At 41.7% G+C, this 16,011-nt stretch overlaps 1 protein-coding gene across 7 annotated transcripts; it reads left to right on the top strand.

Annotated features, from left to right (window-relative positions):
* Positions 1 to 3,082: 3,082 nt before the first annotated feature.
* Positions 3,083 to 15,995, top strand: LOC128755783 (GRB2-associated-binding protein 1-like). 7 transcript variants are annotated; one of them, XM_053859783.1, is made up of 15 exons: positions 3,083 to 3,231; positions 3,411 to 3,536; positions 8,261 to 8,389; positions 8,677 to 8,842; positions 9,321 to 9,510; positions 9,847 to 10,484; positions 12,045 to 12,127; positions 12,201 to 12,310; positions 12,945 to 13,076; positions 13,158 to 13,240; positions 13,669 to 13,737; positions 14,014 to 14,110; positions 14,403 to 14,532; positions 14,645 to 14,779; positions 15,316 to 15,995. In XM_053859783.1, the coding sequence occupies exons 1-15, from the start codon at positions 3,124 to 3,126 to the stop codon at positions 15,475 to 15,477; spliced, it is 2,358 nt and encodes a 785-aa protein (XP_053715758.1). In that variant the 5' UTR covers positions 3,083 to 3,123; the 3' UTR covers positions 15,478 to 15,995. The 7 variants fall into 7 exon arrangements, with proteins under 7 accessions (XP_053715758.1, XP_053715759.1, XP_053715754.1 ...); XM_053859784.1 differs by having other exon boundaries at positions 13,672 to 13,737; XM_053859779.1 differs by having other exon boundaries at positions 12,945 to 13,240.
* Positions 15,996 to 16,011: the final 16 nt, after the last annotated feature.

Genomic DNA, 16,011 nt, shown 5'->3' on the forward strand with positions numbered 1-16,011 from the left:
TGATCAATTCTTGGTTGATCTTTCCAGTGGCATTTGCTTGTCTCACACATGTAAGTGCACACAGCTCTTCTCCTGGTGCTTAAACCTAGATGTGTTTAACTTTAATACCACTGTTTCAAAAGGGTGTTGCTTGAAAAGTGTTAGACATGAAGGCATACTGTAAGAGAAGGATCTTCAGTGAGACCCAAACTCCCCAATATAGTTTGTGTATTATGACTTCATCAGCAAATTGTATTACTGTTACAGATGATTATCAGATACACCAGTGACATTCTTCCTCCGCTCTGAAGCAACATTGATGATGGCTGGGCATCATTATTGTTGTTCACTGCAGGACTGTGAACGCAGCTGTGCTTTTTTTCTGTGCTATTTCTGCGCTAAACACTGTTGTAAAGAGGATTAGGAGAGATAGCAACTAACTGTGGGATATAAAAAAAACTGAGTCATCATCAAAATATAAAATAGCCATAGAAATCCATCTGAACACATGGCCTTGGATTGCCACCCAGGTCTGCTAATCCTAATGTCTAGATTCTTTGTAACTATTTTTCACGCTGATGGTCCATTCCCAGCTAGTACTAACTTTAGATGTTTTTACTTGTTGGTTTGGCATGTGTCTGCCTGTTGGGCGCCGAATGTAAAAATGAAGACACAGGTTTTTTTTTCTGATTTAGCAGAAATCTTTATTAAAATATTTTCACAGATTTAGCAAATGTTTGTTACATTTGAGACACTACACTTTAATGTTACGTCCCGTTGTTTCGTCTCTGTAAGTGTTGAATATTAAATATCAAATATCAAATGTTACATATAATCAAAATATAATCTAAAGATATTTAGATTAGATTTAGACAACCCTGTCCTCCAAGTGGAGATGTAGATGCCCCCTTCTGCTCCTCTGACCGTCCATAAGGCTCGCAACTGAAAGTCTGTGATTTTAAAATGGCTACCCAGTAGCAACTGGAAAGTGCTATTGTGGCAGGTGTGCGAGCTGCTTACTCGGATATCAAGCACCTTTCAGTTGCAAACCTGATGGGCAGTCTGAGGAGCGGAGGAACAGAAGGGGGCATCTGAATCCTTAAAACTGAGATTTAGATTTAGATTTAGATTTAATATTTAGATTTAGATCTAAGACGAAGCATTTAGTTTTCACACATACAGAGAAGAAACAATGGGACGTAACATTACAACTACAAGCGTAGTGTCTCAAATGTAACAAATATTTGCTAATATTAAATCTGTGAAAATATTACCAAAGATTTCTGCTAAATCAGGTAAAAAATGTGCATCTTCATTTTTACATTGGCGCCCCACATCTATCATGGATTTAAAGACTGCCACAGGTTGTTTTTAAATAACCTCTGCATTAAAATGAAAGAAAAAAAAAGTTGGCTTTTATTCTCCTCCAACATTTGGGGAAACAATCAATTTTCTTTTCTTATGCAATATTCATGTATTTTGCACTGAAAAGAAATCATTTTATAAAGTGTTTTTCATTTGAAAAAGAAGTCTTACCTGTCTCTGGTTAATCTGCTGCATCTGACAGGACAGTGTGGAAATGAAAAATGACTGATTTCCATGATCCCAAGTATGACCGGCTGATGCAAATAACTTTCCATTTTAATTCAAGTCTAGTCCACTAATTCAACTGTGACTCTTCATTGGATGGGAAGCTGAAAGGTTTTGAGAAAATGCTTAAACCATTGTTACTGTTGATCCAAACCCTTGACCTGATCGAGGACGACAACCAAGACAGCTGTGCCACTTTGATGACGAAGGGCTGAGATATTATAGGAGTCGCTCATGAGCCCAAAATCCTGCAAGAATACAATGAATTATCGTCTTTGCTACAATCTAAACCGTTGTCCTAAAAGTTGTGAGCCAGCACTATTCTCTCTGCCAACAAGTTCACACTCACCGCAGCAAAAGACATTCAGGAGATGTGAAAGCACCAACTTATGCATTCATTCAAGAAGCAGTGTGGAGAAAAAAAATATATATATATATATATATATATATATATATATATATACTTGACGTTTGTATCGTACGGAGCCCTGGAAGTGGCATGCATGTGTTTATTTTTTTGGATGTGGCATGCATGACATTATTATTTTTTTGCCCGAGATAACAACTATCTCGAGATTACTTTTATCTCGTGATAATGCATATCTCGAGATAACAGTTATCTCAAGATAATTTTTATCTCAAGATACAATTGTAAATTTCAGCGCATGTGTAGCTGCCTCTCTGGCAAAGCATTTTGTATACATCCTCCACTGTAACCATTATGTCTCCCATGGCTTCGTAACTGTTCGCCAGCGTTGTCAGTCACTGTCTGCAAGTCTGTGCGCTTTTAACACTCTGATCAAGTGCCTTTCACTCAAAATATTACCATATGTGGCTAAGCTACATATATTACGCGTCCCTCGATCTGACATGCATGACTTTTTTTTTTCCCCGAGATAAAAATTATCTCAAGATACTAATTATTACAAGATAACAGTTATGTCGAGATAAAAAATGATCTCGACATAACTGTTATCTGGGGCTAAAAAAAAAAAAAAACACATGCATGTCACTTCCAGGGCTCCGTAGTATTGACATCGCTGTGCTGCTGCATAATGCCCTAAAAAACAAACATTTTTCTATAGATTCATGCGTCACTTCTGTCTAAATCTTGATCGCATTAAACATATGTCAGTTGGAAATGACGCATGACTGTGAGAACGCTGATTCAGTAATACGGGAAGTCCACGACTTCTCAACTTCGCACGCGCTTCCAGCCTTTTTACATAGTGGCGCCACAGCACCATCTACTGCTCGTAATCGGTGCTACAGCAAAACAACCAAGTCATGGCATTGAATAAATTAAAAATAAAAAAAAATTCTCGGCAAACTTGTAGCTCTAGACGTTTAATTCAAACGCTACTCAATGACTTACAGGCGTTCCTAATTCAATGACTTTTCTATGCGAATGACATGTGACTCCCACAACTTCTGGAGAAAAGGCGGTCGTTCGTTTCAAGACAATGCGCGCGCGCGCACGCACGCACACTTGGAGTTTCCTGTTGCAGTGGGCCTGGTCAGATAGGGAGGAGGAAGGAAAAGTAGGAGGAGAGCATGGAAGGAATGTCCGAGCTCAAGCTTTGTGTTCGGTATCACACATCTGAGAGAGTGAAGAGGGAAGAGTCCTTCTGGGAAGCAGGGAGCCTCTCAGGACAGGAGGAGGTGTGACTCATTTTTTTCGGCTGTTGACAGAGCAGCGGTTCCTGGACAAGCTTGCGGGTCAGTCAAGCACCAGTTCTGGATCTGTAAATCTCAGTCTGCAGCCTGGAACACCTTGGACTTGATCCTGACCTCAAACTTCTATTGAATCCTGTTGAAAACTTGATCATACGCTTCTACAGATTGTGTCAGGAGCATCTTCCTGTGAGTGGAGAGGAGGCGTGAGCGGCAACATGAGTGGCTCTGGAGAGGTTGTCTGTGAAGGTTGGCTGAGGAAATCACCGCCTGAGAAAAAGCTGAGACGTTATGTAAGTACTTGAGTGTAAGAATGCTGAAATACACCTGTCCTTCTTTTGATGTGCTAACATTAAAAAGGGCAAAAACCTATAGTCTTGATGTGAATCCAGCCCAGTTATGCTGTCATCATTCCGTTTGAGTGTCATTTTCTTTTGTTTATTCTATTTATTTTGTGCGTTCATGATTTGTGAAATGACCTGAGTAGTTTTCAGAATTCACCTGAAAGATAATCTCTGCTCAAAAATGTCCTGTTGCCAGGGGAGGACAGCTCCAGGTACTCAAAACCCAGAGGGATGAGATGGGAATTGTTTAGTTGACAAGTACGTGGTGCGTAGAGGCTAAAACTGTGTAGTCTCCAGATGAAACACATGATGGTGCATCACCATCTTCTACCTCTGTTCCACCCCGAGCGCCTTGGCAGTGGCGCCCTTGTCACACTGGTATTAGGAGGACATCCCCGTGATTTCAGAATTGCTGGCCCCAGTGTGTTCACCGTTCACGACTGAAGAATGTGCCTGCAGGAATTTTAGTCTCAAAGTGAGCATGTTTTTCTTTGGTAGCATGAAAGATTGTGAGAGTTTTTGTGAGTTTTTCCATGTTAGTAGTAGTTTCCAAGTAAGTTGTTGAATGAGATCATTTTAAGGTTTGTGGGAACAAGTGATCTCTGAGGTCAGGTTGCTTTATGATTGACAGACTTGTAGCCATAAACGTCGAACAAGGACAAAGCTGCATACTGTCGAATGTTGCAGTTGAGTTTCATTTTATCAGTTTATGGGCCAATATAAACGTGGGTGTCTGACTTTAACACAACCATTGTGGTAGTATCATGAATGTCCACTGTAAGTCAGCAGGTGTAAATGTGAAAGTGAATCAGTCTGGGAAAGTATTGAAAATTCAAATGAGTTGTTCGTCTGGCACCTACTCTAGAATCTACACATACAGCTATTTCATGTAGGTTTTAGTTTTAGTTTAGCAGGTATATAGGTATAGGTGATTAAAGTTGCATAATACTTCAACAGATATTTGGTTTTATGGTGGGAAAGTGCCTGACCTACACACACATATGCACCTGTTTTTCGCACCATCATTGTGGGGTCCGCTCATTGATATAATGCTTTCCCCGGCTCACCCTTAACATAACCATCTAAAACAAATGACTAACCTTAACCGGGACTCTAAACTAAACTTAAACCTAATTATTATGACTTTGATGCTTTGTAGTCTTCATCCTCAAATTGAGGCTTAACAGTGTGGGATCCGGCAAAAGAGCCCCACAAAACGCTTCAAAAGGAAGTGTGTTCTGGAAAAGTGGTCCCCACTAGGACTGATATGCTTGAACTCACACACTCGCACAAGACACATGCACAGCATAACTGGCATGCCTGTCCACTGAGTCGGTCTAATCTCCACCGGGCTATTTTACATTTTCCGTTTGATATCTAAACTCTCGCATACTTCATTTAATGTTGCTGATCGGAATGTAGTGAGGGAATGAAAATATTTAGGTTCATAATAAATCACGTGTTAGGAAATCCCCCTGTTAGCAGGTGGAATTTCACTGGCTTGTTTTAATCTGGATTGTGTTCATAACAACATGGCTAATAGTCTTACCATACCATTGAGGCTGCGTGTTCAATGGAACTGAGTCACGTTTATGTAAACAAAAACAAAAAATAGAATTCATAGACAATTCCATAGATGGAATACATGTACTGGCAGTTGTGGTAACCAAAGAAGTTGGGGATGTAAGGACAAGGTGTTAGTTACTAGTACTCAACTCTTTGCCGTTGCCATAATACTCTGAATGACATTCACGTGATTGTAAAAAAAAGATGATAAAGATGTAAAAAGATATTTGACTGCACCAGGTTCCAGGGCAGACAGAATGTCTGAACATGGAAATGAAATTGTACATCACTTTGAGAGTTTAGGATGGCCTGGATGTAATACATTCATGGGAATATCTGACAACCTGTTCACTTCCAAGACTTCTAACCGACTTCATTGCATTCTATAAGTAACTGATAGTACAAGTACAACCTTAGCCAGAAGTAATGGTGGTATTCTCTTTTTATCATTCTTCTCCCTCCATGGTGACAGGACACTCAGTCCAACTCAGTTCAGGAACGCACAAGCGATGCATCAACGTTGCATGTAAATCACTGACCATACACCATGTACAGCATGGCATCATCAACAAGCGGCACAAATATGCTCTGTGACTAGACTAAACATTGTGGTGTATTAAATATCCAACCATCACAATTTCCTTGCTTTAATGATGAATGTTCATGTGAAACACCTTTGAGAACTGTATACAGAATAACAGATAAGTTTGTTGGTGTAAATGTGGTTGAGACGGACTGGAGTGCGTTGCGAGTTATCGTCCCCTGTATTGCCAGTGCACTGTGGTGCTGCCATGCCTTCTTCATTCTTCACTTTATTAGAATTGCTTTTCATGCTAAGAACAGGAGGCTCAAGTGTGAAAGTGAATGGGAATTAGGTTTATTTGGGCAGTGCGGAGATGACTTTTACTTCGATGGAGGTAAAACACCCCCAGACAAGTAGTAAGGGCTGTTATGTGTCTAACAGCAACAAACATCAACTAGTCCTCCTCAGGCAGAAATGCAGAGAGTATTACAAAAAATACAAATGGATCCCCCCCACACACCACAGAATTTATTTGCACACACTCACCCAGGGAGGCCAGCTGTGTGTCCACTGTCAACACAGAATAGCTCTAGAGAACTGTCATGGCAGCAGCAGGAGAATGTGATCATGAAGTTGTGTGCCAAAGTTCAACACACACTCTGGGACTGTATGTGTTAGAGCATTTTTACTCAGTTATGTAACAAACTTGTTACCCAAACTCTGAAGCGTTGGCCTCTTGGAAATGTGGATACACCCCAGAATTCAGAAAAACCCAGCTTTATGTCTTTGTTTAAGTCCCAGATAGAGGCAGTTGTCTTCAAAACAAATGCTCATGTTGCAACAGCATCTCTTTAACATGTCAAACAGATACAAGCTCTGTGCTAATTTGGGGTTAAAGACAGGATGAAGGAAGTGCTATTATTAGGACCATTGTGGCTGTGTCCAAATGGGTTCAGAGGGCAGAGGACTGAGCAAAACAAAAAGAGACAGAGGGAAGTGAGATGCTGAGGAGGATGAGGGAGACGGATGTTTATGTCGAGGAGGCATTTTTGACAAAGAAATGGCTTCACACCTCAACCCGTACTCATCCACCTGACATGCAAGATGGTACAAGCTATTTTACAATTGGATCTCAATTATGAATATTGTTATCATGAAGAGACTGTTGAGAACCGTTGCTCAGGAGAAGATACAGGTTAGCAAAGTTCATACATACAATGGACTTCCGATAATACTCTACAATAGTGCTGGGTCACTGACAAAACATTTCTAATACCATAAGCATTTAGATAACAAGTGCTTCTGAGCCACATGAATATAGTAATAGTGCTGCAGATCACCACCAGAGGGAAGTTAGAAAAGTCTTTGTCAAAGGTCATAAATAAATTGTGTGTTTGTGTGGGAACCACCAGTGTGGAAGACACAGAAGACACACTCTCCCTCACGTATGTTTCCTCTTCTTTTACGTCCATTTCCTATCTGACTTTGGGGAGGAAGTTCTGGCATCCAGGACTTTGGCACCACAGTGGTTTAGCTGAGGAAATATTCAACGTGGACCTGAAGTAATGTGTCCGGATTGTCTGACTCACCGGAGGTAGCTCTGTCAAATTCACTGAAGAGGCCTGACAAGTATGTTAAACATTTAACAATATGCTGCGCAGTGAGGCTCCGCTTGGAACTCTCAGGTGCACTGGAACATTAAGTCTATGACTTCTGCAGACTCAGAGCTAAAATATACCTGTGAATTTGCATTGTTTTGTGACCAGAATGTGTTTCATATAGCACTACATTTAATGAGGTTTTTATGTCTCAACATTTCCTTCATTTGTTCTTAACCTTGATATTTAAGTGCTGCACTTGAGAACAAGGTTGAAGAAACAAAGTAGAAATATTGTTCATATATTTGATTCTGTGACAATGAGGAGTAGCCCAACATATTGATCCACTTCACCTAGTGTAAGTTGGAAGCTGCTCTGTCCTGCAGAGATACATGACCCCATTATTTTCCCCCAAAAACATTTCTGAACACATATGAAGGTGATTAGAGCTCATCTGTCGTGCGCAGCATTTGTATGCGATGACGTGTTTTTAATGCCAGCAGACAGCAAACAAAGATAAGTCAAGAAATATCCAGTCACTGACTTGGAAGTGTTTATGTGAGTTGCACATTGTGCAAATATTGAATGACGCTTTGTAGCGTTCATTTTTTTATGTGTAAACAATACAATTAAAAACATTGCTGTAAGATTTCCACAGGCAAGTTAAACTAAATGATTTGTTCATCGCCTGCATTGAATTCAACCATGAGCATGTTTCCATAGAGATCTGCATGTCTCTTTAAATGTGTCTCGGAACATATTGATGAATCCCTGGTATGAGGGGACATAGGGCCGTTGACAAGGCCCAGAAGTAAACTGGTGATCAATGCATAAACCATTACTGCACTGGACCTAAACCATGTCTTTGCAGTCGTGTAATCCAATGACTCCGTTTGTATGGAAGTGTTATGTTCCAAAACCCCTTTGCTTCCATTTAACCGGCTTTAATACAGACAGGATTCACTTTTTTCTTTTTTTCCCTCCAGGCATGGAAGAGACGGTGGTTTGTCCTCCGCAGCGGCCGGTTGAGTGGTGAGCCGGACGTCCTCCAGTATTACAAGAACCCCCACTCTCGCAGGCCAATTCGAACTATTGATTTGAATCTGTGTGAACAGGTGTGTATTGCACAAAATCAAGTCTGCCCGTCTGCTTGTGACTAATGGGAAGTGAATTTAAATAAGACCAAGACCACGAGGGACAAGACAAGTGTCGGGTTATTGGTGAACATCCAGCAATAGTGGCAACAGTCTGTTAAAACTCTCAAACTCGCATGGTTTTTGCACTTGGGTAATATAGAAACACGCCCTTGTTCATCACCACTTTAAACTTACTGTCAACATCCCAAATGCTGGCGCTATTAAAAAAACATTCTAAAACACTCTTTTTGCTTTCTTCTAATGAGGTGGATGCTGGGCTTTCATTTACAAAGAAGGAGCTGGAGAACAGCTTTGCCTTTGACCTGAGGACGGAGGAGAGGACCTGGTACCTGGTGGCAGAGACAGAGGAGGACATGAACCGCTGGGTGTCGTCCATCTGCCTGCTGTGTGGCTTCAACCCAACCGACGACAGTACGAGTGACACACAGATAGATTCAGTGTATTAGTTCTGGCGAGAGTGTTAGTGTGGGACGTGTCTGTGTCAGTGTGAAAGCATGTGGGTGTGAAGTGAACATGCAAAGTCTTCACTCGCACTTACTCAGTCTTTTTCAGAGCATGAACTTTATTTTGATGTTTAGGGTCTTCACAAAGAGGGTACAGTTAACTTGCTCAAATATGTCACCTAACCACTGGCTCGCCACTAGAGAGTAGCCCATTTTGATGTATTCCCTCTTATTTTGGCAACTATTTTGCCCTTAAACTAAAGCGATCTACAGTCAGAAGATTTCAAAAACGGTACCTTCAACCAGCTAGTGAGCTGACCTCAGTGCAGAACATATGAAGGAACACGAGGAGAGAGATCACTTTGGCTCAGATGCTTAGAAGAAACTAGTCACCCTTCGATAATGCATCAATTGTTGATTTGATTTTATTTATTTTTTCTCCCCAGTTCCTTCTAGACCTCCTGCTCACGAGATGTCCTCCATCCCCCCAGCCAGCCGGATTAGTGCCACTGCCATCACTGGCATCTCCAACTCTTTACCTGAGCCCTACAACGCTGTGAGGGTGTCGCAGATGGAGTCCAATGGCAGCATGGAAGACGACTACTTGTGGTTATCAAACTGCCAAAGTCACATCGGGTACAGAAGTTTATTTATGCATTGCACACTGCTCTTCATCAGTTAGAGAAGCTAGTCTCTGGCGCACTTACTGTCTCACTTCTGAGGTTTTCCTGGCAAGGCCATCAGGGTGGGGCCTTGTGCAATGGGGGACATTTTGTGGTCACAGATGTTTGAAAAGCATTGTTTAAAGTGATTGCCCTCGACTGTACCTCAGACAAGACGAGATGAAAATGGCAGTTCCTGAAGTTTGTGAGATGTTATGTTTTCAAAATGTGAATGTTGTGCTGGATATCAGACAGTCCTGTGGAAAATGTTCATTCATCAAACATCACCTTATTCTGACCTCATGCGCAGGCCCCCAAAAGGATCCTGCACCTCTCTTGAAGTTGACAGCAACAGCCAACACCTGCGGCCCTCTGCTGCCTCCTCCTCATGTTCGTCCTCATCTTCATCACCTTCTCTTCCTCCAAATGCCATGGCACTCCCTCCTGCATCTTCCTCCGGCTTGAGGACGGTCCCATGGACAGTAGCTTCATCCTCAGCACCACGAAGCCAGTCTTTAGATGCAAGCCTCACCCCTGACCTCCAGAAACCAGGCAGCAAATTCAGATGTCACCCGTCTCCACATCCCAGGAAACACTCTTTGGACTTCCATCTACGTCCGGTGGCCATACCTGCCGATGTGACGCAGGCATTTAGTGGGTATCAGTTCCCACGCCCAGCATCCACGCCGCAGCCACCCCCCCATCGCCGTCCCTCCTCCACCCCGAGCGTGGACTCCCTCACTCAAGCTGAGCTCTATTCATCCACTCCAACACCTCCACCACGCCCACCAAAGCCTGCTTCTATGACAACCCCAACAGAGGGCGCAGATGTTGAGAACAGATCGGATACTAACTTAACCACAACCTTAGAAAAGGAAGGAAGCAATGAAGGAGGAGTCAACATACCAAGGAGTAGAGCTATTAGTGCGCCAGGACACACGAAGACAGGTACAGACAACATTGTTGCATGAGCTGCACTACTAGTTGCAGCAGCTAACCGTTGTGCTAGCTTGTCTCACATCTGTATCTTAATATGAAATGTTAGCGACTGAAATTACAAAGGACCTACATTTTAGACTGGAACTGATAGCAGTTGCCATCAAACTAATAGTGAAAATAAATATAAATTAACAATAAGGATATAATGGCACTAAAATATACAGTGGTGGGAAAAACTTTTTTGGACACCCCATCCATTCTACTATATGTTTAATTGATAATGTGCTAGTTTCTTTATTTTTTTGTTCAGTTTTGAACACATACTGTTATTGGTGACTTTGATAACAACAATGTTGAGAAATGACATATTGAAACTGTTAAGAATTTAGTTTTGTTTATAAACAATTGACATAATTGTAGAAATGTATGATGTACACATGTAAGTACATTTCTGTGAAGGAAAGGTAATAAAAAAAAACAATGTAATAGGGATGCTCTGATCAGGATCTTTGCTGCCAATCAGCTGTTAATAGTTATTTCATAGGCTATTTGCTTAGCGTTCCTAATGTTAGCCGCGCTAACAGCCTGCTGCTGAGGAATCGGCAGTCTCACTTTCATGAGCCCAGAAAACTCTCCGTGCTCCGTCCAGTGCTGGAGCTTTCAATGGTATATTTCTTTTTAACACACTTCCCTGCACAGCATTGTCCTGTGCATGTGCTGCAGGATGCAAACTTTACATGACAGATTGAAAGAAGCTCCACAGCAGACATGCTGCAGCCGAGTGAGCTGCAAGTAGGAAGGAGCGGACGCATCACAACCAGCGGGGCTTCATCAAAGCGCCGGCTGTCACATGTGATGGGTTGTTGTGTTCGGCAGTGATCTGCATTCAACCTGAAATGGTCGATCATGATCGGTGACCAATCGATCGGCGCATCCTTAAAAATTTAAAAAATTTAAATTTTATGCTGCTAAATAACACTAACTGCTAAGAGAAATATAAAAAAGCAAACAAAACATATCAGTGGTGAGGAAAAAGAGAAATTTGAGTGACAAATATAAACTACACAACATTTTTGCATGTAATTTCACTCTGACCTCATGAGGGCTGAATGAATACAGGCAAAGGTCCCCCCTGGTCATACTTTGATCGGTTTCAACTTACCTAGCAATAAGTCCTTCCATCTCAGCTCTGACTCAGAGGTTGTCACCTCAGGAGTTTATTATCCTGTGAGTGTGAGTCATCACCGTTTAGGTCCTGTGACTGTACGTGTGTGTGTGTGTGTGGGGGGGGGTTTCATAAGCTTCAGAGGATTTTAGGTCTCTTTGTTAAGTTGTTTAAAGGACCTCTGGGTCCTGTTCATACTGAGGCAGTATGAATTCAAAGACTGGGAAAACGGCACAGCGTGCTTTGAAAAGGCTTTCTGGGAGTAATCGCCAAAGTCTTCTCTCAATCTCCACAGGATAGCATTTGACTAATATCCCCAATAGGCACTGCCATTTTAATATGTTTAGCTGTTGTTGAAAGCTGCTTGTGTTACCAAGTTCCACATTTGGATTTTTTTGTTCCAGGATGTGACAGTGTTTTCATCCCTCGATCCCTGTCAGACCGAGCGAGCATGTTTGACTTCAGCGAGAGCTTCAACAGCTACTTTGTGAGTTTAGTTTGTAAAGGCACATGATCTCTTTATTCATGGTCTTCTGAGTCTGAGTCACCCCCTCTTCTAGCTGAATAAAGGAATGGTCCCGTTGGGCAGTGTGTGCTCAGAAGATGACGAGGTGGATGAAAACTACGTTCCCATGAGTGCAGCCACCACCGAGCCTCCAATCACAGCACGGTGAGTGCGATCCACGTCATAGCGCTACAATCACTCCCATGAAATAGATGGAGTGTGAATTCCTCAGGGATGAGAATCTGACATGGAGAGAAGGAAAACCATTGAGAGCATGTGTTTGATATGTCCTTCATTTGAGTTGCACTGCTCAACTCTAATGCAATGATGTTGGAACACTATACCACACCTGGTCCAGTTGCAGTATTCAAAGTATTCTGTTGTTTCAGAATGAGCCGGACAACTGGGCTCTCTCTCAAACATCTCAACACCTTTATGATCTTTATTTATTTTATTTTAGTATGTTTTTGTTTCAAATAAATAAATAACAATGAGCCCGACCCATTTAAAAATGGTACATTTTTGCTTGGAAATCTTCTCCTGATCATTGTTCAAAATATCGCTGGACACAGCTACCATTGCCATGAGCCTCACCGGTTATCTTCCTCTCCTCCTTGTCACTGCTACCTCCATTTCTAGCATTCTTCATCCAGCATAACCCTTTGACATGTCGGTCTTAGTCACTTCAAGTCTGTCACTTGTAATCCTGCCCGCACTCTCTCACCCTCCTTGTTCTCTGCAGTTATGATTGACAGACACTGAAACTCTCTGACCCTAACTTGTTTTGTCATTCCTGCAGAGCTGCTCCAGCAGCCCCCACAGACATCTCTCTCTCCTTCCACGAAGCCAACTACGTCTCCATGACCCCCCACCCATCTGGATTCACCGCACTGCCGAACCCAAGCGCTACCGATCTTTCTGCTCTGGGAAGGCAAGTACCACCAGTGGCGTACTTGGGCTTCCGCAGCTCACCGTTGACCGCGGCCGCTCCCCTCACCCCTCCACTCCGCAGGAATACCTTGAACACATCAGTGGGGATGGAGGTCAGCGCTGTTCCTCCACCAGTTCACCGAAACCTAAAACCCCAACGCAAAGGTGAGACCTCCGAAAATACGTGCGAATACTTTGTGTGTTTCATTCAACTTGTGGTTGTGAATAACCCTTTTACAGTTGGTTGGGTAACACTTAAGCTCGAGGAATGCTTAATAACTACAGTATTAATAGAGTAATTACTGACTGTGAACTTTCATTCCGAGGTCAAATCTACTCAATCGACTCGAGGTCAAATATGCTTAACCAGACAATTATCAATGCTTCATAATGATTAATTATAAGCTAAAATGCTGCGAATACACATATGAATACATAGTCAATTTAGGGTAATAAATGTTCCCTGATTTAAAACGTGACCGTTGGTTGTACTCAACAGCAGAGTTCTTCAAAAGCAGCCGTCTACCTTTATTCTCACGCAGACTGTATTCATGAACACATGGAGGTACTGTACTTAAAGTTGGTTTTCCCAGCAGGTGTCTGTATGACTCCACCTGCTGACAGGAGGGAGACTGCAGGAGAACGCAACCACAAAACCAGAGGTACCTAACTGTACCCTTTCATTCTTTGTTTCTTTCTTTATCTAAACTTTCCTTCTGGAGGAAAAAAAAGTGTATATATATATATATATATATATATATATATACTTTTTCTATGTACTTTATATACTTTTTTTCTATGAACAATATATATATGTTCATATATATTGTTCATATATATATGAACAAACGACATGAACCACTTTTTTACTAATATCATTGAGTTTTTGGAAATGTATTCATCATCTGACTCCGTTTATTTCTTCCCCTTTGTGGCAGTGAAACCAGCTCCCCTGAACATCACACCAGTGCAGCAGGACTGGCAGGAAGTCCCACCACCTGTTCGCTCGCCCGTTACCAGAACCTTCACACGAGAGTAAGTGTATGTGCATGTGTGCTCTTTCTACATCCTCGCCTCTATTTTTGAGTTAGACAGCTGCTTATAACAGAATTCCTTGAACTTCTGTTTTATGTTGATGAGCAAAAACCAAATATGAATGATTTGTCCTAGTTAATATAGCGATAGCTTGTGTCTAATTTTACAATTTGCTTAATAATATGATGTAATCCATGATATGTTTTCTCTGTATTTTGCATGGGTCTATACAGTTGTATGTGCCTGTCACAGTGGAATGAAGGAAATCTAATCTTTTTTTGTTTTGTTCCAGTCCGTCCAGTTTCCGCTCAGTCGGGCCGAACTCTGGTCACAGCTCCTCCCTCTCCTCTGATTCAGATGAACCCGATGACAACTATGTTCCCATGACGACCCCCAATCTCAGCATTAGTGCGGGAGAGTCGGTAAATATATTTGCCCCCCTTCTTTCTCTGCGCACAGCTTGGCAGTTCAGTGCATCATGTTTAATATCTAATATTCATTAACTGACTAGTATATACACTTATATTTTCCCAGTCTCTCAGACTCATGATGCACCGAGCATCTGAGGGAGGAGTCAGCAGTCCATTACCGCGACGAGCACGAAGTGACAAACAGGTGGAGTACCTTGACCTGGACCTGCACACTGGACGGTCGACTCCAACCAGACAGGTGAGCAGGTTCTCTCTATTTTCCTCGTCGCAGGCGAGGAAGTGAGGCATAAAACACATGTGTGTTGTGGTTGTGAATGGCATATTTTATTTAGGAAGAAGTTATGATAAGGTACATGAGGATTTGAGGATATTTGAGTATTGAAATATAATTTAAGGTAATTGTTAAATACATGGATGAAAGAAAATTAGTCATAAAAGTGTCATTATGATGATGCTATACAATGAGTGTCTATCGGTAAAGTGTTTTTAAACCTGCTTTGAACCAGAACCCAACATTAAAAGTATGATGGGCTTAAAATGGTTGACCAGGATGCAAAAAAAGTAGCTCAACAAGTTTTGAAATTTCAGTGCAGATTTGGTGTGGTATAAATACGGTGATCAAGCGAAGTAGGGTGTATCTTCTCTAAATCCTCCTCCAGGATTGCCGTGGTCCAAAGTTCTGACCCATCGTGATGGTTCCAAGTGGTCACTCTTTGTTTGCTTCATACTTGCACTTCTTTTGTTGTTATGAAGCTTTTATATCCGCTTTCTCAGCAGAAGCGTAGCACGGAAGATCGTGGAGCAGATGACAAGACCCTCAATGGCCAGAGCACACGTGTGGACTACGTAGTGGTGGACCCCACAAAAACCAAGGCCCTGAGGAACACCAGAGAGGCCTGGCATGGAGGACGGATGTCCACCGAGAAGGAGAAATGAAACGCCATCTGATCAGAGACATTACTTTTGACAGTAATTTATTTTCTGCGCTACCAGTTTTTATCTGACTAGGATCCAAGTCCACCTGAGATTCTTTTTTTTTTTTTAATCCCACTACTTAGGTATGTTTGACAATCATTAAAAGTTCATCCCTCATAATAAATCACCAAGGTATATATTACCAATAAGAGTGGATCAATTTCACCATTTGTTTTTTTTTCTGTTTTGTTTTTTTTTTTCCTCGAGCTGTTACACACATCTTGCAATAATGGTCGGATTTGATCAACAAAGAACGCAAATCTGGATTAGGCACATTGTCAATCGATAATGTTTTTTAATCATCTTAATTTTTAAATCTATTTCACAGACATAAAAATGCAATGAAAATACAAAAACAGTCAACCTGTGTGATCAAAACTTTGCTGGCTTTTGTTTGTTTCTGTAGAAATCACTTCAACTCTTGCTGCTGTGTGATTCACCTGTGCTGTGAAGGTCACTTGTGATCTAGTGAAAAGGTCAATAAAGTGAAGTAAT

Source organism: Synchiropus splendidus, chromosome 3 (assembly GCF_027744825.2).
Source record: "Synchiropus splendidus isolate RoL2022-P1 chromosome 3, RoL_Sspl_1.0, whole genome shotgun sequence".
Lineage (NCBI taxonomy): Eukaryota > Metazoa > Chordata > Actinopteri > Syngnathiformes > Callionymidae > Synchiropus > Synchiropus splendidus.